We start from the raw sequence: 24,227 nt of genomic DNA, 5'->3' as shown, positions 1-24,227 counted from the left end.
AATAAATTATACAGATACATGAACAATCACATAAAATGTGAGCAAAATGCATGCTTTAAAAAAAAAGTATAATAAAGCTAAAAAAAAAAAAAAAGATGAGTATATAACCTAAATGGACACATAATTATCACAAAAAATTGCATTGCATTGATAAGAAAAAAAAACCATACATTTTAATATGTATTGTTTTATATGATTTAATTTATTGAATATGTTGCTTTTATTCAATAACTTAAAAGTGTGCAGGAATAATATGTTAAATTACTGGTCTCTGGGTTCAATATATTCTTAGTTTCAAGCAATAATTTAGTATTCGTCATCCTGCTAATTGTCAAGTACTGTACATAAAAAAGGTTCAAGAAAACACAAGAGAACTGGACTGTAGGTGATTATTGACATGCTTTAATGACACCCTTCACAAGATGAAAAGAAACGGAAAAAAATGAATGATCCATGCATAATGGAAAATGTCTTGTAAGCAAAACGACAAAAGGAGCTAAAACTTGTTCTACATTTCCCCTCCTAACACTTAAGTTAACCTGGCATCACAAAATGCTCTCCTGCTGTGCTGCTCTGCTGAACACAAACTGTTCACTGTACAACACTGTTCTCTGCAAAAAGACAGGGGAAATTGGCATGACATCGATTCTTTTCACATTTATGTACCATCAAGGTAGAAAACGAGCAAACATCCATTATTAATTTAATTCCTCTAGGCTTCTACTTTCCTCACTCCGGTATCAGGCCAAATTGAAGAACTTTTTAAGCAGGTTTTTTTTTTTTTTAGCTGTGTCATTTTTAATTCCTTATATTGTTTTTCTACCCAACACTCAGTGGATCTTATTAAAAAAGTAATGAAAAATAAGTTTGCAAAGAGGCCATGTAGTCCAGCGTTATTTGGCGAGAGATGGTGGAAATTGCAGTGCAGAGTGCAGATGATGTGTATTAACCGTGTCCATCATCTTCTGTTCCCCAAGATAGGGAGATTACCACATGCTGGATGGAAGTACATCCAAAATTATTATATGCAAGATCAGTGCGGAGGTCATAATGCAGCAGAGGAGCTCACACATAGGAAATCTTTCATTCAAGATTGACCGTTTATTGCAATATTGGTTTAACCAACAGCATCGGATCAAGTGGTAAATGCCAATCTGCGTTTTGTCTACTTGCATGTGTTGACTGACCTTAGTATAACTTGCTGTAGGTCACAATATGAATCCAAATAAGACAAATAAGACCAAATTATCTAACTGAGTCTTTTTAGTTTTCAAATGTTAATAGAGATTTTTTTAAAGTTTGGCATTTCACAAGGCTTTGTTCTAGGCCCACTATTATTTTTCCATATATTAGCTATTTCTATCACTTACATCTTTCACTTACTCAGCTATATTTATGCAAAACCTAGATGGCACAGACTGACTTAATAAAGAGAATAAGTGTACAAATTATGAGTGGTTGGTTTTCTGGCCATTGGTACAAATCAGACCCAAAATCTCTGTTACGCTCTGTCTGAAAAAAATTGTCAAATATGAACACTTTTTTTTTTTACATTGTAAATCTAACATTGGGCACAAAATATATCCATCATCATACTGAAAGACAAGAACTGTAATAATTGATTGCACATGTATAGCTGTATTTGTGAGCTCATAAGCAAAATCAAACACTGGCTTCAGGAACAGTTTTCTTACAATACCATCATTATTATTTACAAACGCATCTGTTTTGATCAATTGGGTACATAGCCATCATATTGAACATACTGGTGCTATTATATTATATACTGTAAAGAAACCATTTTTACTCAGATATACAACTTAATTATTTATTAATGTATATGTGTTGGTACTGGGAGAACAAACACTGTATATGAACACAACATATAATTTATTTTTATAAGAATAATGAAACACACAGGACTGTATTTGAGATGTTACAAAAGACAAAATGGCCGGAAAAACAAACACACTTTCTTGAACCCTTGCTCTTTGCATTAGATGGTGTTGATAAAATACTTACTAAATACTTCTAATTCATTTCATCTTCAGTAACCGCTTTATCACCAATTAAAGACTCTAAAAGAAAAAAACATTACCATGCATGTGAAAGATTAATTTGCATTAATGCATTTACAACCATGCATTTTCAGCATTCATGCTTTCACTATTAGTAATTGAATGGTCAGGAACATGGTTTGTTTACATGGGCTACTAGTATATCAATATTAATAATTATATTTAGGTTACTAGAACAGTTATATGTGTTAGAAATGAATTGATATGAATGGAATAAAAGTAATTCCAAAAAATATTATACACATCAATCACCTTAACATAGAAACAAAAACAAAAAAATATGTTCAGTTTTCGTCAGTTTATTTATCGCACTTATCCTATGAGATTTTACAATTATCTTGTACTTTTCTGTATTATTTATTCCGACATAGCTGCCTGTGTATTTTCCCTATTAACTCAAAACGTATGCAAATATCCAATAGTTTCCTGTTTGTGCTTCATGTACCAATATATTTTATAATCATTTTAAATAGAGATATTTATTTTTTTTCATTAGATGTGATCTTATGGTTTTTCTTGTTGCTTTTCTATTTCTATTGATCTCTACTGTTTTGCTGTGTTTGGTTTAAATTGATTTGCTTTATTATTCATGGTTTATGAGAGGAAGATCTAATTTCCTGTTCATTTAGTCCTGATACAAGAACTCTATAATTTAATGTGCTAAAGAATTACACCTCATCCTTGTTCTTTGTGAGCCCTGATGACTCCATCTGGACTAGTTATCAGTTTTGATACACAGCTAACGTGAGCCAGTGGTTGACAATGAACTGATTCAGACAACGCAAATAATGCAAATAGAAAAAGGCAAGATGGCAATTTTGTAAGTATAATGAGACCATGAGATCAATTTACTGAAGTCTCTGTAATTGAACATGACACTGCTTTTGTTTGAACTTTGGTTTTCAGGTTCTGCAAAAAACACAAACAAGAATTTTTTCAAGCAAAACTAAAATTGTCAAAAAAAACAACAACAACATAGAAGTGCAAAAAGATTGTCTAATCAGTTGATGTAGGACATCATTTCCTGTCTTTCTGATGACAAGGCTGCAAATTACGCCAACCCAGCATGGCCATGTGCCCAGTAATCGGGTCGCCATGGTGATGCTCCTGATCTCCATAACTTCGGTTGTGGTGTGGGGGGTCCATATCAGCATATTCAGGCCTGATGGAAACTATGTTGGTTGGTGTCTCCATATGCCTATCCATGGAGGAAACTGGATGCAGACTATGGACCTCTACCACAGAGCGCAGTGAGCGAGACTGAACTGGAGGGAACACATAAAAGCAGAAAACTACATTAGTGAATTAATAGTCATCTCATAACCTTTGGTAAATGCTTTGGCATCCAATCTGGTCAGTATTCAGTCCAAAGTGTTCCAATTATGGGATTGGAACATGCTGGCCATTTCACATATCAGGCCCCTATCACTGACTGAGTACCTGAAAGAACTCATCAAGATTAGCTGGTATGGGATGAGTCATGCTGGAATTGGCAGAAGTGCTTGAGGGAGCAGGAGACTTGGAAACGAGCCATTGGGTCAGAGAAAAAAAAATCAGCATTCATTTACATAGCAGACATCAAATTTGGGTATAAATCACTAGCCAAGACTTTGACACTGAAATTAGAAACATGGTCAAATGAAATACTGGGACAGCTTTGGTTGTAAGGACGAGGAATAAAATAATACATAAAATAATACAAACTTGAAACTGTATCAAGTTTGACAGTGCAACTGATCTCACCCATTACCAAAAAGATCCTGAAGGGGTTTGATAGAAGATAAAAAGTGTAGCACTAGGTGTTTTGCTTTTCTGAAAAGTTTTTGTAGGTTTTTGTAGGTGACCAAAGCTGATTGGGATTCCGTAGTTGTAGTTCTCTCTGTTCACGCTAATTTGAGCGATGATTAAACAAAAGCAGAGTAAAGATCAAGCACATGAGGGATCCGAGTCACATGAAACAAACAACACGCTGTACTGCATAATCATATGAGTTACTGTGGCACAAGCTCGATTACCGCCACTTCTTTTAATTCCCTCAAATACACTCTAGTTTGGAAAAAACACTACAATTATACCAAATTAAAGGGCATTTTAAAAGCCATTTCATTTGCAATCCAAGCATTTGTCATTTATAGAGTTAAACCCAGTCCTATGATTTGATGGCTCACAAACCTCCCAAGTTACTTGGGAAAACTACTTGCTCATTTTTAGCCATCATTTATAATATATATTCTGGACAGTACTTATATGCGTTGAATAAATGATTACTTTCTAAATTGCTAATATGTTCCCTGTGGTGAGAACAGAAATCATTTGGATCCATGGGAAAAAATACAATTCTGGAATAATTCATGCTTTGAATTTTTTATGTTGCTTTAACAAACCCCTGCTAATAAACTGTCAAAATTTATATTAGTAAATGTTTTACAAACAAATTCACAAAAAGATTTTCAAACCGATTGTGTGTCATAGTTTTCTACCTTAGATGTCAGAGAATAAGAAAGAAAAATCGCTGATAAATTTAAAGCAGGACAGTAAAACTATATCAAGGATTTTAATATGAAATTTTCTGCATTGTGTGTCAGATCTAAAAGGCTGTAAAATCTAATTTCAAGTCTATCAAAGGGCCAGAAGCTTTTGACCGTCAAGTGCTTGGCTCATTTATTGTCTTGAATTGTGTCCAACTGTCTCTTTTGGTAAAATAAAGTGAATTGATACGAATATAACTGGTGACATATGATGTGGCCAGAGATGTCACTGTAGTAGGTCATAATATAAACTGTGTTTTCTATATTTTACTAAGAATTACAGAAATATTTTTATTTCCTTTTCGTATTTTGACTAGGCAACGATCATAGCATAATCACAAAGAGCCAGTTTAATAACAATTAAATTGCCAAATGATAATGATAAAGATAAAACCTTGCTAGATACAGTTATTTTATAGTTTATTTTTTATTCAGTGTGTAATTTTCTCACACACTTCAGTTTATCGGTAACATGTGAAATGTGAAATGTCTCAAATGTTCCTGCACCAGGGGTGGAATGAATTCTTTACATTTCCCTCATTTTCCCTTTTTGTTAACCACATTTTAAAATCTTTGAACTCCAATTCTGCTTTTCAAACATGATATTTGACAAAATTTCAGTTCACAAAACACGTACCTTTGGCTGTGCTAAACTCTGCTGGATCATCCGCCCTGCTGGGGGACAGAGGTTGGAGCCTGGGGAACAGGATGAGAGAAAAAGACAACAGTAGCACCTAGAAGAAAGGAAGATCGGGAAATTGAATATGAGCATTAACATCTTTGTAGCCGTTATCCGTTTCTTATCAACTCATCATCTAGCATGTGGATTACGCTATCTTCATGCTAATCCCAGTCTTCTTTGCAGTTAGATACATACATTTCGGGTTTGTCGCATGGTGTTATTTACACCTCATACAGTCTATTTTTATCCACTGCTTTTTTCTGCTCTATGCTGCAGAATAGTCTTGTTGCACTAAAAAAAAAAGTTGACTCAAATTTGCATTTCTTTGTTGCAAATTCCCAGGTTTAGACTCTTATTCCCATATACAATTTATATGACTTCTAATTAATTTATTTCCTGTTGTTTCGTCCCTCGAGAAAGCTTGTTCGGGGATGTAACTGAATTGTGAGAAATGTAAAAATGCTATGCATCCACTATGTACTGCATTTGCAGTTCCGCAAAAGTTTTCGCATTCCGAGCTCATTTGATTTCCACATCAGTCTTCCCACACCACTTGATACATAATTCATGTCTTATATCAAGCAGCTTGAATACTATGGGATAATGAGGGCTTTACTCTTGTACTTATTAATAAACTTCACATCTAGGGCATGATGCCTCTACGGAGAAGGATGAAGTCAGAACTGCAGTGTAGTGTCTGGCATACATGAGCATCCATTGCATTATATGGATTTGCCGGTAACCACATATCAGGATGAACAGGATGGGGATGTTTTAAAAAAAATCAAGTGGAGGCGCCAAGCTTTTAGAATCATAATGAGTCAGCCTGACTTGTACTGGTGAAAGAGATTAAACAGTACATTGATATGTGTTTCGTGTAAATGTTTAATGACTAGCACAGGAAATCTAATATAAATGCGTTTCGATTAAATGTGAGTAGTTTTCCAGTATGTAAACTAGGCAATAACATTCCCTTGGTAGCATTGGAAAAACCCTAGAGTTGTTACTATAAATAAATGCTTGAGAAGCTCCAGTGACAATAATAACTATGTTTACCTTTGTCAGTATATTATACCAGAACTTATATCAGAACTCTAGAACAGGCCACTCAAGATCTTTCATTCCAAACCATGTGCACCATGATTTTATAAAGCTGGCTTTTTCTTTTGTTATATTTGATATTTAAAATGTGATCGTTTTACTATTGATTATGAAACGTACATGGAAAACAGGAACATCATTCACAATCTGATGAATCTGATGAATGACTAAACTCAAATCACTAAAAGGATTGTTTAGTAGATGAACACTGTATAGGATTTCTGTTCTTTTTATCAATGCGGGAACGCATGACAAACAATTCATATGAAAGATTCACCTCAATTTATTTATAGAACTTTAAACATGGAAATTGTCCCAAAGCAATAGAAAATTGACTATGAAATATAAATTTGAATGTCACACATTTGTCCCTGTAAGTTTATCCCAGAGGCAACAGTGGCAAGGAAAAATCTTAGATGGTATAGGGAGGAAACCAGATACAAAAGGAAACCCTGTCATCATATAAATGACACTGAATATCCATTCATTATAGTTGCATCATTGTTGAGGTTATCAATTGTTGACTGATGGAGTGTAAAACTGTTTGTGACAGTTGTAGCCCTAAGCCATTAGAGCAGAGCAGTATATATTAGCGCCATAATATTCCAGCTCTATCTTCATATTTTTGGAGTTTTACACTACAAATACCCGGCATGTATTTTTAGGCTGTTTAAGTAAAGACATCCGAATACTGGTGGGGTTTTTTTTTTTTTTTTTTTAATGAGATTTTATATGACAAGATTGAAAAAATTCAAAGTGTAATTTATGTTTTACATCACAAAAACTTAAAAAATGCTTTTTATGTGACACCAAATTATATATATATATATATATATATATATATATATATATATATATATATATATATATATATATATATATATATATATATATATATATCCCTTGTCACATTGTCACTTACCAGGATACATGTGCCAGTCTGAGCAGGCTTGTTAGAGCCATTCATGATCAGGGCTTGTAGCCTTCGTAATTGTTCCATTAGAGACCTGAGAGGGAGAAAAAAAATGGATTGAGTAAAAAAAGTAAGAGAAAATGTTCTTTCAGTGTAATATAAAAAAATAACTACTTTAATCACCTATGTGGCTTTGGATTTGTGAATCAGGATTGATTTCACGGGCTGGAAGTTTGACTTAAGGTTATTCTTTTAAGTATTTCGGAGACGTGCTGATTGTAATCCGGAATTCAATTTAATTTTGTATTTCATGCTTGTAGGAATAATCATCAAATAATTTCTAGTTTAAAATGGTGCACTGAATGTTGATCCGTTGTTGAATACTTCTGCCGTGATGTGATTTGCTGGCGTTCATGCACCATGAATTTTAGGACATATCGTTGTACTAGAAAGAAATTTCCCAAGGCATCAAAAGCACCAGTTTACTACTTTCCAAAAGTTTGGTGAATTTACCAACGAGGAAATGGAGACTGCAGGCTTACGCCATACACCAGTAATTGTCTATACAAGACTTTTATACATTTTTAAAAGACTGGTAATGTCCTTTATGATGTACCTTCATGTTTTGCTAGGTAGTGTCAGCTAGGATCAGGGGGTATGGTGGAAGTAGTTGAAGGGCAGCAAATTAATCAATTGGCTGAATAGATGAACTATTAGGACTGGGCAAAGCTAGGATGCTAAGACTAATGGTTAATCATTTCATCAATTTTGAAGCCATTTAAGTGTTTCATGCATTTCACAATGAAAACATTGACCTGTCATTGCAAAACCAATACAGTCTATGCAATTTGGCTGATCAATGATCAGTTTTTGCAAGGGGTGCTTGAAACCCCCAGATTGACACTTGCAGCTTTAGCAAAACTTAGGCATTCTCAATCATTTATGAGGATTTTAAGGCATTTAACTGTTCCAGTGACCTACATCCTTTAGCACCATGAGGCGCATTTAGCAGCAAGGGCCTGATGGCTTACTTGCCGCTTCTATAGTAGTTTTCTAACAGGGTTGGGTTGCTAGCCTAACGTCCACCCTGCTCCTTACGCGGGCTTGGGACTGTCTATAGCAGAATACTATATCCCTATTCCCACAAATGAGTACCCATGAGGGGGTAAGGGCTTTGTTTGAGGGCCCAAGAGTGGCAGCCTGGTATGGCTAAGACTGGAACGCACAACCCCCTGATCCAAAGGCAAATGCTTTAACCTCCTCCCGCACAAAACCTATACATAATGTTATTCTGCTGTCATATTATTTTGTCATTTGAAGAACCGATCACTAGAACTTGCAACTTTTATGCAAACAGTGCTTGAATCCCACAGATCGCCACTTGGGACTATATTTGCAGTGTTCTTATAATAGATTCGAATACAATTCAGTGTATTAATTTCTTTCCATTAAAAAGTCATCAGAATCACTGGGTTATTAATTTTTTATATATAGGTAGTGTTCTTATGCTATTTTAGCAAATGAGCTCATTAAAGATTTTTTTATGTGTAGATTGTGTATGATTGAGGAGCCTTACGTGTTGTTTTTTTCCAGTTGAATCACTTTCTTCTGCAACTCCAAATTCTGGGCACTGCAAGCAGCCATTCTAAATAATACATCATGTCACCTATTAATAACTTGCACATTTATGGCAGGAACACACACACACACACACACACACACACACACACAGACACACACACACAAACACAGACACACAAACCATTCATGAATCAAATCCAGTACATCCTGAGCTTCTCATCTAATCCACGTCTGCTGCCCTTATATCTCTCACTGTGAGTGCTATCACACATGAACACACAATGAGGGGTCTAAGAAACCATAATTGTACTCTTATTGCACACCATATCCTTCTAAAAGTCAGTCAGGCAGCAGGAAATCAAATACAATACAATAAAGCCTTTCTTACATTTAGAAAGCCTGGCTTCACAGATTCACAGTTCATCTGGCTGATTCACACCCATACACATCTTTTCAATGCCATTCATCATTTATTTGCTTTCTTTGTTTTTTTTTTTTTTTCATGTCAGACTTTTAATATTGTCTTTCCATTAAGCGAAAGAGCACAAGAACTTACTTTCCCTCTAGGCCATCGAGATACTCTTTCTTCTTTTTTCTGCTCTCCTGTGCAGACTGCTTGTTACGAATCTTTCGCCGAACCTTTTTCAGGATCTTCTCTTCATACTAATGAATTGGCAGAAGCATCACACACGCAAACACATTTACTTGCGTACTCACTAAAGCCGGGGACATCAAAAAAATGGAACGATCGAACTTCACCCAATGTTGTTGATATATTTTCCCCTCCAAATCAACAGCACTACACTAGACTTAAGTAAATCTTGCACACAGCTTTGTGAATATTTCAGACACGATTAAAGAAAAGTTTCCCGAACCCACAAGGGAAAATCTGCCAATATGATGGATTAGAAATGATTCATCTCACGCCAAGAACTAAAAACTTTAAAACCCCAAACATCTTAACTGGATATTATTCTTATTCATATTTGCTATTTGGGTTCATTTCCTTCTGTATATAGTTTTTGCTTGTGATGAGTTTTGCCCCAAGCGGAATTGGGTTGAATCAGCTTTGATGCAATGATGCCAGTGTTATGATCAGTGTTATGTTTTCAGAGCTCTGGGATAATATCCTTACTCTTCATTTACTTTTTAACATAAGCTTAAATTATTATTTACTTTTTTTTCCCTTCTGAAACACTCACAGTAACAAAAAGCATAATTGGTTTACAATTCATCAGGTAAGTGACCAGACATAATTGCACAATGGCCTCTTTTTGGCGTGTTCACAAAGCAATCGGGGGGGTTAAGGAAAAACAGACCCTGCATTTATTAACGTACGCGTGGACGCACGATACAATGAAAACATCACTTTGATTGGTATTGTGTGTTTGTGTGTTTGGAGACAGTGAGACAGGTAATTTATGACCTAGTGGCTTGTTGTAATGTGTTGAAAGCATTCCTGCTCACTTTCCTTCAGTATTTATGAGGGTTATTTTTACCTCAGAGTTTTTTAGATTAGTCACAGGGTTGTGTGTATTTCCAGGTAAAAGAAAGTTCACTAAAGAACATTAACCTTTTGTACAAGCAAATTAATAACATTTGGAATGATTACTAGGTTTAAATTAGATAAAAAATGTATGAAAAATATGTTAAATAACATGTTACCTTGGTGAGGGGAAGCTGGCTGGGGAGAGCCACTCCTTCCTTGGCTAAGAGTTTCTTCTCATCATCATTAAGAACAAGTTCCTCCAGCAAGTTCTGTGAGGGCTGCTTGGGCTGTAGAACACACACACAGACACAGGGCAAAGATAACAATTAAAATCGATTCTAGTACGAGGTGGTATCGGAAAGATTCAAGATTAGTTTTGTAACACGCCAACAGATGGCAGCACAAGTCTGCACACAGTCACAGGGAGCACCGAGCTTCATAAATCAGTGTGCCAAAAGACATCGTCCTGTGAACATCGGGAGCTGTGCAACTGTTGCTATTCTGACCATGTGTCTTACCACGTCGGCTATTCTGACCATGTGCACACTCTGTCAAAGTTTTTCGCTGGAAACAACATAACCTCTCTCCCACACCCACCAGATTTGGTGTCAGCGGACTTCGCCCTCTTCCCAGGGATGAAGATCCAGCTCGAAGGTCACCATTTTTTTGTGCCAATGCGGAGATCCATTGCTAATAAAAGAAGGTTTTGACACGCTTCGAAAAAGTTCCAGAAGTGGCAGGAATGCTGGGAGCGATTTATTCTACTGTGCAAGGGGACTATTTTGAAGGTGATCTTTTTGATACCACCTTATACTTAGCGATTTTATTTTTATTTTTTTATTTATTTATTTTTTTTAGATATATGGTTAAGCATTTATATATATGGATTATCATTTAATAATGGGTCCCCAGGGGCCATAATATGCAACTTTTACTTAGTTCATGTTATTTCATAATTTACTATTAGCTATGATACCAAAGGGCCTTGGAATTTCCGATTGATTAGGATGTATTTTTCCTTCTATATTAACAACTTATCCAGTGTTGTAGTGAAACAGATTGCAGTGTTGCAACAGATTTAATAACTGTTAATAAAACACAAGGTCACAAGTCCAAATTGAGAATCAAGATCAGATTCTAGAACAAGCAAAGGTCAGGTAATGGGAAAACAGAATTCAGCAGGTCAGGCAAGGATCAACAACGTGACTCAAAACAGAAGAACAAGCACCGAATAATTAGCTTGGGAAGGAGAAAAATGTACAGCTGAGCATATACTTCACAACGGCATAAACAAAACCTTTAAAACTATGAGTGTGTTTGGAAAAAGGGTGTGTTCATTCACTTTCACTTTGAGGGTGAATGAGAGTTGTGTAGTATGGTTTTGTAATGTAATGTAGTATGAGAAATCGAGTCCATGGGGGCCAAGTTTAAAGGCTATGGGGTCTTTTGAATTGCACTGTAACATGACATACAAGGACTTGAAGATAAAGGACTTAAAAAAAAAATAATAATAATTAAACAGTGTTATTTGTTAATATGTTATAATGTGGTATAACTGGAATAAAACCCTTAGTAATCAACCATTTGTTGTAGTAAAATTAACTCGCATCAGTTATTCAAGTTGATTATTTTCCGATAACATTTTCCTGTGCTGTTACATTTCCATATCCAAATAGAGCAGCATGCATTAAACCTGCACCTGCTTTATGTGTACATACATGTGATCCCTCTTCTCTGTAAAATATGCTTCACTACAAAACTTCCACTAGTTTCGGCTTTGAAGTGTGCATTACCGTCTCTTAGGAAAAGGTATAATTTTCTGATATGTCAGAAGAGAGACGGCTTGCTCTCATCTTCTCTAAAATAAATAAAAATTTAATCTTGAGCCAGAAAACATTTACACAGGCATTCTATTCGATGTGAAAAAGCTTGAACACCAACCATCCCCTTGAGTCACTGGAACATCTGCTCTCCAGGTTACATTTCTTAACTGTACACTTATGAGACTTGGTAGCCTTGTGATGCTTATTAACATCAAATGTAGCACATGTGCACATTTGCTTTGTTTTGTTTAGCTCTGTATCTTATAGCGACGGTATGTAAATTTGTGAATGCGCTACACTCTGCTGAAGGTTGTCTGGGCCAAATGTGGCAGCATACAGCTGCTGTGACAAGACCTTTTCAAATAATGACATGGGGAGCAGCCAAGACTATCTAAAACGGGTTCAAATCCAAAATGATAATGAATCCAGGTGACAGCGAGACAGATTGAGAGTAGCTGATGACCGAGCTAACAAGCTTATGCTGGTGTTTCGTTTGTTTATTTATTTTTTTTAAATGATAGGGTAGAGAGGAAGTAATTGTAGACTGTCATCTGTGCAATAAATTTATTTAGCATCCAATTTAATGGGATTAAAAATTGCACACATTTGTAGGCAGTGTCCCTGCAAAAATGCAGGTTTTAGCAGAGGAATTAAATGGTTTGAGTGTGTGTGTGTGTGTGTGTGTGTGTGTGTGTGTGTGTGTGTGTGTGTGTGTGTGTGTGTGTGTGTGTGTGTGTGTGAGATTATTTTAGGCAAGCAAATATCGTTAGGTCCGCCATCAAGCACCACTTGATGACTTATTTTTCCACCTTTTAATGAAATAAGTATAATCGCAAACCAAACTTCATGAAAACGTGATTTGGCAATGAAAGAAATCAACCGAAAGAACTTGAGTGTCCAATACACGGTTCTCACTCAACCCTACTAAATACATGTGCTATGAACTGGAACACTGACAGCACCCCAGAATTCCTCACCCTACAGTGATCACTAATGATCTTGGTTATGATGCTCTTGAATAAAAAAAAAACTGTGCCGCAAAGTCTGGTGGAAAGTCCTCCCAGAAGAGTGGAGCTTATTTTAACATTAAAGAGGGAGGAAATCTGGGACGGGTACAAAGGATGTTCAAAGTAGTTAAAGTAAAGATGGCTGAATAATTCATCTGGAACCCTAAAGGTACAGTATAAGAGACTTTACATAAAGTCAGACTGTAAAAAGTGCAAAGTACATTCGGAGTTCAGCATCCGATGATAAACAAAAGTTTGAGCATGCAAGTATAATATATATATATATATATCAAAGATTGCTCTCCAAAGTTTAGTTTGACAAAGTGGCTAAAAGACGAGAGCTTGGTATCTTTTTTAGCAAATCTTGTGAAATGATTAGAGTATTGTCATAGCCAGAATCCACAATTCCCAGTTGACAATGTGGCCTACAAACACAGGGACCGAAAAAAAAAAACACGAACCTATTGTTCATGTTCACATTTCCCTGATTACTGATCTCACACACCTTGAATCAATCACACTTGCAAAATTTAAAGACGCTTACTCCGCCCTTTCATTGCAAAGTATACGACACTATAACAGTCTGTTGTTAATTCACTTTCAGGTTTTGAACTCATTCTGGTTTTTACGTTTTGCTCTTGCCTGTCCTAGGACATGGTGTTTGCCTGAATTTTTGCTGTCTTTGGATTATGTCTGTTCTGTCTGCTCTTTTTAGGAGATTTTAAATACCTCCACTTGCATCAAACTACATAGAATATCAAATGAGTATGGAACTGAATATAAAAAAGCTCAAAGCTCATTGATCTGTGCATCATTTCTGCTGTCTGAATGCATCTAAATATTCCAGCAGTTCTGACAGGCATGCTTCTCACTCGTACATAATTACCAGTTACTCAGAATAGCTCTAGTTTTGCAATGAATAGATGCACATTTACATGCTCATGTGTCATGTGTCTGGTACAGTCTCTCGACTCAGCTTTCTATTTAATTTCTTCCTCACTCTATGCTACTGTAAAATGTAAACCTCATAACAGGCAAGTTATCGAATTATATAATAATAATTAATCAGCAATTTACCAATAATCAAAGAAAAAGCTGATTCGTTTTTTTTTTTTTTTTTTTATATCAGATACAAGTTTTTTAAATGCTTGCAGGAAAAATTCACAGATCAGGTGGGTATTTGAAACAAAATACTGCGATTGAGAAGTTTTTACTGTCATGGCAACCATTTCAAGGGATGGAATTTATGCCACTGTTTTTTTTTTAAGTGCTTCTGGAGGAATAAAGATTGCATTCAGAAAAAAGAAATAAGTCCTCTATCTTTTCCTGATCATTTTCCTAAGTCAGAACATACTTCTAATTTAATTCAGAATCCGACAGATATGAATGTTTTGGGAAACCCTAATGTAAAATACACTACATATTTAGTCAGTTTCATAAGTTAAAATGGAAGTACGATGTTAAAATGATTGTATTTTTTTTTATTAATGATTGATGCAATACACTTTTTTAATGAAAAAAAAGTTTACACTTTAATCACATCTTGATTATTTCTAATCTATCGTGGTGCCGCACAAAGGCAAAATGAAAAAATAAGTCCAGATACTTATGGATCTTACTATATACTGGTGTACATAAAAGGTAGGCAAGGTTTGTGTTGAGCAAAAGAAGCACACTTACAGGTTCTCCTAAATTAGAGAGGAGCAGGTCCTTCACGCTGAGCTGGAAAGCTGAAGAGGCTTCAGGGCACAGATTTGTTGTTGGCACACACTGAGAATCCATTGAATTGTAGGACATACTCGATTCCCAGGCTTCTATGAGAAACACACACACAAACACACACACAGGTATTACAATTTTTTCAAAATCATAACCATCTTTATTACCATCATTATTATCATGTGTTGCATGTTCAAGGAATTTGTTATGGTGTGCTGCTGCTATTTAAATATAAAAAAAACTATAAAAAAAAATCTATGAAAATAAAATAATAAATAAAGATAAAAACTCTGTAGTATTCATTATTATATTATTGATATACATATTATTCAATATGTACATCTACATTAAAAATATATATTTTCCCCAATAATATTATTTTTAATTATATATATATATATATATATATATACAGTGAGGAAAATAAGTATTTGAACACCCTGCTATTTTGCAAGTTCTCCCATTAAGAAATTATGGAGGGGTCTGAAATGCTCATCGTAGGTGCATGTCCACTGTGAGAGACATAATCTAAAAAAAAAAATCCAGAAATCACAATATATGATTTTTAAACTATTTATTTGTATGATACAGCTTCAAATAAGTATTTGAACACCTGTCTATCAGCTAGAATTCTGACCCTCAAAGACCTGTTAGTCTGCTTTTAAAATGTCCACCTCCACTACATTTATTATCCTAAATTAGATGCACCTGTTTGAGGTCGTTAGCTGCATAAAGACACCTGTCCACCCCATACAATCAGTAAGAATCCAACTACTAACATGGCCAAGACCAAAGAGCTGTCCAAAGACACTTGAGACAAAATTGTACACCTCCACAAGGCTGGAAAGGGCTATGGGGAAATTGCCAAGCAGCTTGGTGAAAAAAGGTCCACTGTTGGAGCAATCATTAGAAAATGGAAGAAGCTAAACATGACTGTCAATCTCCCTCGGACTGGGGCTCTATGCAAGATCTCACCTCGTGGGGTCTCAATGATCCTAAGGAAGGTGAGAAATCAGCCCAGAACTACACGGGAGGAGCTGGTCAATGACCTGAAAAGAGCTGGGACCACCGTTTTCAAGGTTACTGTTGGTAATACACTAAGACGTCATGGTTTGAAATCATGCATGGCACGGAAGGTTCCCCTGCTTAAACCAGCACATGTCCAGGCACGTCTTAAGTTTGCCAATGACCATTTGGATGATCCAGAGGAGTCATGGGAGAAAGTCATGTGGTCAGATGAGACCAAAATAGAACTTTTGGGTCATAATTCCACTAAACGTGTTTGGAGGAAGAAGAATGAGTACCATCCCAAGAACACCATCCCTACTGTGAAGCATGGGGGTGGTAGCATCATGCTTTGGGGGTGTTTTTCTGCACATGGGACAGGGCAACTGCACTGTATTAAGGAGAGGATGACCGGGGCCATGTATTGCGAGATTTTGGGGAACAACCTCCTTCCCTCAGTTAGAGCATTGAAGATGGGTCGAGGCTGGGTCTTCCAACATGACAATGACCCGAAGCACACCGCCAGGATAACCAAGGAATGGCTCTGTAAGAAGCATATCAAGGTTCTGGCGTGGCCTAGCCAGTCTCCAGACCTAAACCCAATAGAGAATCTTTGGAGGAAGCTCAAACTCCGTGTTTCTCAGCGACAGGCCAGAAACCTGACTGATCTAGAGAAGATCTGTGTGGAGGAGTGGGCCAAAATCCCTCCTGCAGTGTGTGCAAACCTGGTGAAAAACTACAGGTAACGTTTGACCTCTATAATTGCAAACAAATGCTACTGTACCAAATATTAACATTGACTTTCTCAGGTGTTCAAATACTTATTTGCAGCTGTATCATACAAATAAATAGTTAAAAAATCATACATTGTGATTTCTGGATTTTTTTTTTAGATTATGTCTCTCTCAGTGGACATGCACCTACGATGACAATTTCAGACCCCTCCATGATTTCTAAGTGGGAGAACTTGCAAAATAGCAGGGTGTTCAAATACTTATTTTCCTCACTGTATATATATATATGTTGTTGTTGGGTTTTTTTTTTTACGTCTTAATTCCAATAAGAATACGAGTAAAGTGCCAAGATAATCATATATATTATTTATTAGCTTCAGATTAGATTACATTTGATTAGATGAGATTAGATTACACGGTCTCGGGATTTATGAGTTTTATTTATAATGGATAAGAATGATTATTCCGATCAGCAATTGTACTGACTCACAGGACTGTCACATGTCGCCAATCACTCACATCTGTTCCTTGTCATCCTTTATTATCACCTTTATCTCACATTTCACAGCACTCTTTGTCACAGGATTATCTTCCATGTTTGCTGTGATTCCTGTTCTACAATTCACTATATATTTATTCTCTCTTTGTTGTGTGCATGGTTTTCATGAAGATTATTTTATGTAACAGTTTCTGCTTCCCACTTAATTTAATGAAACACTGATTAGGCCCAGTTTATCAATTAAAAGCTACAAACAAAACTAATGTTTTTTCCACCCACAATTTAAAAAATTTCTTACCTACAAAAAAACATTAATCATGAATAAAAAGTGATTGCATGACTCTTATTTCTGCAACCATGCAAGATTTTAAGGGACTGATATCAAAGATTTGCAGATATTGTCTGTTTGCTTAAAGGAAAAGTAGACAAGAAAAGATGCAGCAGGCCTCAATGCCATCATGAGGTTTTGTAAGGGTCTAAATCGAATGAACTTGTTATAAAGCACAGGGATTTTCCCAGGATGCATGCTCAGTCCTTTTCTGCATTCCCATTGTAACTATCATCGCATGACACTACACATTAGGATAAAGATAAGATGAAAAAAATTGAGGGTGATATCACAGATGTGGGGCAAATCTTACTTATTTTATACTATAACAATACGCAGGGCAAAACTTCAGAATTTGTTAATTAGTGATTAGTAATCATTATAAATTACAACAATGTTCCTGTCTCTCATCCATAGAGCTCTGACCTCAATACCATTAAACACCATTGGGATGAATTGGAACGCTGACTGCGGCCCAGGCCTCCTCACCCTACATCATTGCATGGCTTTACTAACACCCTTTTTCTGAATGAGCACAAATCTCCACAAGGCCTGTACACTTAAAAAATGTAGAGAAACATCTCTCCAGAATAGTGGAGGTTATTATAACAGCAAATAAAGACAATGTGGAATGAGATGTTCAAAGTAATGCACTGTAATGCAAAAAATATTCACAGCTCTTGACTTTTTCCGCATTTTGTCGTTACACCCTTATTCCAAAAAGGATTAAAATAATTTTTTCCTCAAAATTCTACCAAAAATTTCCCATAATGACAATTGTAACAATTTATTTATTTTAAATAAAAACCAAAAAATAAATATGTACATATATTATATTGTATTGTATGTAGTATAATTAATTATGTGTGTGTATTTTTATATATATATATATATATATATATATATATTTATATATATATAGAGAGAGAGAGAGAGAGAGAGAGAGAGAGAGAGAGAGAGAGAGAGAGAGAGAGAGAGAGAGAAGGGGGGGGAAGAGAGAGAGAGAGATAGGGGGGGGAGAGAGGGGGGGAGAGAGGGGGGAAGAGAGCGAGAGAGAGGGGGGGGGGAGAGAGAGGGGGGGGGGGAAGAGAGAGAGAGAGAGAGAGAGAGAGAGAGAGGAGAGAGAGAGAGAGAGAGAGAGAGAGTAATTTAAAACACCATAATTACTTTTTAACATTCACAAGAGTATTTTACGAGCTTCCCTGTGCAGAGAAAGAGAAGTAATGGGAAACTGGTATTTCTGTTCTTTTTTTTTATGTGTTTAATAGACATGAACAAGTTCTTCGAAAAACATCTATGACCTTCGAAACATGTCTAGTCTTCATGCTCTATGTTGAGTCTGGTTTTGCTAATAATAAACATACATTTGCATTAAGAATCCATATTTGTCCATGCCCATGTTGATTAAAGTATTAAAAACTTGAAAAGATTCATGGTTAAATGTTTCCTCTTCAATTTTGACTCTCACATAAGCAGTGTACGATGTTGTAGATTTGGAAGTGGTAGGTTTTTGATAGCTTTTGAATTGAATGATGAGATGGATTTGTTTTGTTTTTAAATATGTTGTGACTTGTAGAATGTTGTCAAATACAATCCGATCACACATTATGTATAATAAGCAATGATTTACAAGCGAGTAATCAGCGGGTTCATGGATAATGAACTATTGCTCTGCTTTGAACTTTTACTACTTTAAAACATCCGTCGAATCTTACCAAGATTAATGGAAACATCTCGTTCTGCTGAGCTTGAGGCCCATCCGGAGTGCTGCTGCTGTAGTTGGGGAAGAGAAGGAGCAGGAGAAGAAACAGCAAGAAGATGTTGGTGCTGCGAGACAAAGCAGGAGCCCAGGAGCAGGTTGGAGGAAGGAGGAGGAGGAGGAGGAGGACTGTCCAAATGGTCTGAAAAGGGATCGTCACTGATGCCACTGTCGCAGGGGGATGGTGCCCAGAGGGGTGAGCTAGACCCTGATGCACTTTCACATGCATTCAGCAAAGAGTCCAGGAACTGATCGGCTCCATCACTGTTGGACAGTAACTGCAGGAACATACACGTGCACATGAAACACATGGACGTAACAGATACACAGAAGTAGGTCAGACCCTCATAATGATCCAAGGCTGTTTTCAAAGATTTTTTTTCCCTCAAAAGGCGAGTGGATGAAGAGACACTGCACCCACTACACTCTCTGTGAATCAGCCCTTGTTTTGCTTAAAGGATGACATCACTGCTGACTTGTTTAAAAGAAACGGAACTGGAGGATTAAAGCGCAAGATCTCCACATTGTAAAAACTTCGCTTATTCTATGCAGAAGTTATTGAAACTTTCACTTTAGACTTATCGCATGCTGATATACTCACACTTTGATCCGGGAATGGCCAGGCCAGGTTAACATGGCCACCCTCGGGCTCTCCAGGAACCAAGTTCTCATGAGCCTGCTCAAAGAGGAGATCTAAGAGTTCCATCCCATTGAAACACTGAGAGTGACAGAAACAAAAAAATCGGTTATAGCTGACTAGAAGCTTTACAAAAGCTGTCCCTTATTTGAATAGAAAACTGAACACAATATAGTTTAAAAACTGCATGATTAATTTTAGGCATGAACCCACAAACAAGGCAACAGAATCTTTACAGAAATGGTTTCATTATGTATTCTATGTTCATGTTCCCAAAATAAACAAAAGAATGAGTCATAACCTGATACCTTACTTTTTTATTAGACCTTATACAATTTCCTGATACATAAATCCATCATTCATCTTCCTTATTATCAAGAGCACTGACAAATGTGTCCTGTTTTAAGAACATCGGACACAACTGACAATGAGAAATGATTATTATCCGTGCCAATTGAATATCATATGGCTAATGTGAATCAAAAATTATGTTACTAAGCATATTTAGAACACATTTATTGGCATCCACTGACATGCCATATTACTTTCATCTACATAGATTGAAGTAATGTTGCATCAGCGAGAAGAGACAAAAGCAAAAAGAATGTAAGAAATGTATGCATCCTAAAAAAAGAAAAGTATACAGCATTCGTTTCACACCTTTACACATTTCTTATCTTGAACTAGATGTGTCAATAGATTTCTGATTGCAGAGTATGAGCCACATAGATCCTCTGTGTTATCGGAGATGCCACGATTGAGCAAATCTCTTGCCACTCTTTTACTGCTCGTAGTTTCTACAAGAAATGGTTTCAGTTTGATCGTTAATACTCATCTGACAGAATGTGGTTTCTGTGATATCATTAGTGTGACAGGCCAAAATTGCATCATGTTCTGCACAGCAGCTGTCACAAATCTCACACACTGATATTATAGGTGAAAAAAGGAAACTGCATTTAACTCATGGTTCACAGCAGACATCTGTTAGAGATTACAGTGCCATTTCAGCAGTTTTATGTGTTCTGTATTGACTGAATTCATGGATAGAAGCATCTATAACTTCTGGATCTGCTGGAATCTTTTAGCAAATTGAATGAATTTCAAAAGAATGACCTTAGCAGAAAGATTGCAATATTATCATATTTGTTTTTATATATCCCACTTATCTGTGCTTCTGTATTTGCAGAATGAAGATCTCTCTTTCATCTCTTACAAAAAAAAGGAACCATTGTCATAAAGTTCATGACTAAGATTCCATTTAAAATGAATAACAATCTTATAATTAACAGCTTTTTAAAAATATTTTTAGCTAAAATATAATCTAATTAGGTGAGATTTTCGATAAAGAATTCTTGATTAACATGTATGGGGCCAGAAAGTTGTAATGGTCAGTAATTTCAAATTTGTCCAATTTGTCAAGCTGTGTTTTTATCTTATTAACTTTAAGACAAATTTGCACATTCACAAATGCGCTACAATTGTGGTCAGCAATCACAGGACAACAGAGGCATAACTTGTCTTGGTCTAGGGAATCCAGGTAGGTCTGGGGTTTATACTTCCAAATTTTGATCATACATTTACTTCCAAATGAAACTGAAATCTAACTGTATGATGTCCCTAGAATGATGGCAGCACTCAGTTCTGTAGACCCTCACTAATCTGTCAAATTTCATCTCATATTGCCGAAAGGTTCTATGGGCTCACATAGAAAACATAGACAGCAGCAGAAAAAGAATAAGAATAATAATAAGAGAGAAAGAAGAAGAAGAAGAAGAAGAAGAAGAAGAAGAAAAAGAGGAAGTAGAAGAAGAAGAAGAAGAAAAGGAGGAGGTAGAAGAAGGAGAATAAGGGAAAAAAAAGAAATGTTAGAATAACAATAGGGTGCCTACACACCTTCAGTGCTTTGCCAACTAAATATGTGTTGCCTTTAATTAATATAAGTAATAAATATAAATAATTATTAAATGATTTTTGCTCTGGCAATGATTGTAGACTTTATAGTATTAGTTAATTTTGTTTTTCTAATAATAGTATACAATAATAGTATAAAAAAAAACATCTTTTAAAGACAGGCAATGCATTAAAATGTCACGAAGATCACGGCGAATAATTGTATTGCAAAATTACTAATAAACTTTTTAAACCAAAACTGTTGATTTTGCACAAAACCTTCATGGACAATACAAAAAGTTTAGCAACTGGGGATTAATCACATGAAGGTCACCTAAGCTTTTAAAACAGAAGTGTACTGCTTTGTTTTTGGAAGCTGAATGTTATCTTCTGCCTAGCCAGCAGTCCTACAGCATGCATACTGTACTGATCATGCAAAGCTCAGATTGATAACGTTTATCTTTCGTGTACAATGGTAGCACAGCTGTTACATTCTTTGGGCCTTTGCATCGTTACTTGCAGTTGACTGAAGGCTCAACCGACCATTTCACATACAATTTCAAACAAAGGCATCTGGTCAATAACAAAACAATTGTATATATTATAGGCTGATGTGTCATAATATTGCATACATCTTTGTAGTAAGTGAAGGGGTTAAATGTACTAATGAACTAATAAGATTATAGAGTTTGAAGCCCAGCACTATCAAGCTCAATGCTCCTGGGCCCTTAAGACAGGTCCTTATCCTTCAACTGCTCAGAAAATTGTAGGTCGCTCTGAATAAGGGCGTGTGCCAAATTCCACAAACGAAAATGTAAATAACGTTTTCTCTTGTGTGCATTTGTAACTTACTCAACCTTACTTACTCAAAATATTACTTACTTAAATAGGGTTAACATTACCTTTCATTGCTACCAGAAATGTTTTAAAGGGGGGCTTATTTTTAATATATTATAAGCATTACTGCCAACTCTGTCTTAACCTCCTTTATCAAGACTTGTTCATCTGATCTTTCCTTTGGTTCATCTACCTCCACATCACAATTGACTTCAGATCATTCACTCCATTTTAATTTGGTCACACACATTTTCGGAAACCTAACCTTCCTTCTTTCTACCTGTCAGATCGATTTCTAACCATGAAACCTTGAAGGCACTAAAAGCGTTGTTATCTTGCCACTGACTGCTTCAGTGTCTTTTCACTGAATTGAACCAAGAGTCGCTAATAATCTTCTCTCTGCTGGCTTTGTTCCCTCACTCACACATTCTGAAATTCCATAGTTTCTACATCCTTATTTACATACATTACTGTAATTTATGATTATTGGGTCCCCTGGTGGTCTAGTGGTTAGGATGCGGCGCTCTCAATGCTGCGGTCCGGGTTTGATCCCCGGTCAGGGAACCCCAGCCACTCTTAGTGCCGGTCCCAAGCCCGGATAAATGGGGAGGGTTGCGTTAGGAAGGGCATCCAGTGTAAAAACATGTGCCAAATTAAACATGCGGATGATCCGCTGTGGCGACCCCTAACGGGAGAAGCCGAAAGAAAGTTTACTGTAATTTATGATTATTGTTTGGACACTTTCACTACGAAAAAATATACATTTTCCATTAACATTATTAGAGTTTATTAAGCTGGTAAGTTGTCTCTCTAGTGTTTATGATCTTGCTGTTGGTTTGCCCTCTACAGGTAGTCGTTGACTTACGACCCAAGCAACTTACGGCCATTCGACTTTACGACCACAATCGCTAGCTGCGGCGTACGTTATTTTTTTACCACCTTCCGGCATAATTTCACAGTACTGTACATATAGCCTACTCTATCCCAATCGTGATCGTAAGTCGACGACTACCTGTACATTAAAAACATTATAGATTTCTAACTAAAAGGCCGTTTCTGCTCCTATTCATCCTACGCCTGTTATTTAGACACATTCAAGTTCTGGCAAAAGTCTAAAAGCTTACAAGTTTTTGCTCAAAACAAAAGTCCTACAAGTTTCAGCTTGAAAAACAAGACAACTACAAGTTTCTGTTCAAAACAAAAGGCCTACACGTTTCTACTCCTTCTACGCTACTCCTTAAAGGCCAACAAGTTTCTGCTCACAAGTAAAACCCTACAAGTTCCTATTCTAAATGAAAAGTAAGCAAGTTCCTGTACAGTAAATGAAGAACATAAAAGCAAAAACTGCTTAGTAAAATATTTCTGTGTAGTGGTCAATACTGACACTCCAGAATTATTTTTTAGAAACCTTACATCTAATCGAAAAACTATTATAAATGTGTTGAAAATATACAATACCTTGTCAAGAAGCAGAGTCATATTCACACGTTTGTCTTAGCGAAACTAGTTTATGTATCCATTAGGTAGTTTCTTTCATTTAGTGCTTTGTTCTGTGTTTTCTTCTAGGCCTTTTTCAGGTGCTCTGTGTACTAGGGTAAAGTCTGAAACACCATATCA

At 36.2% G+C, this 24,227-nt stretch overlaps 1 protein-coding gene across 1 annotated transcript; it reads right to left on the bottom strand.

Annotated features, from left to right (window-relative positions):
* Positions 1-2,588: 2,588 nt before the first annotated feature.
* Positions 2,589-24,227, bottom strand: creb3l3b (cAMP responsive element binding protein 3-like 3b). Its single transcript, XM_083524721.1, has 10 exons — positions 24,069-24,227; positions 19,848-19,964; positions 19,203-19,524; positions 14,883-15,016; positions 10,549-10,659; positions 9,440-9,546; positions 8,879-8,947; positions 7,312-7,396; positions 5,244-5,340; positions 2,589-3,343 (listed from the first exon to the last, which is right to left on the bottom strand). Exons 1-10 carry the CDS (start codon positions 24,087-24,089, stop codon positions 3,096-3,098), a joined length of 1,311 nt encoding a protein of 436 aa, XP_083380847.1. The 5' UTR covers positions 24,090-24,227; the 3' UTR covers positions 2,589-3,095.

This window comes from Silurus aristotelis, assembly GCF_946808225.1.
Source record: "Silurus aristotelis genome assembly, chromosome: 22".
Taxonomy (NCBI): Eukaryota; Metazoa; Chordata; class Actinopteri; order Siluriformes; family Siluridae; genus Silurus; species Silurus aristotelis.
The sequence above is the reverse complement of the archived record's forward strand: the minus strand, read 5'-3'. Positions and strand labels throughout refer to the sequence as shown.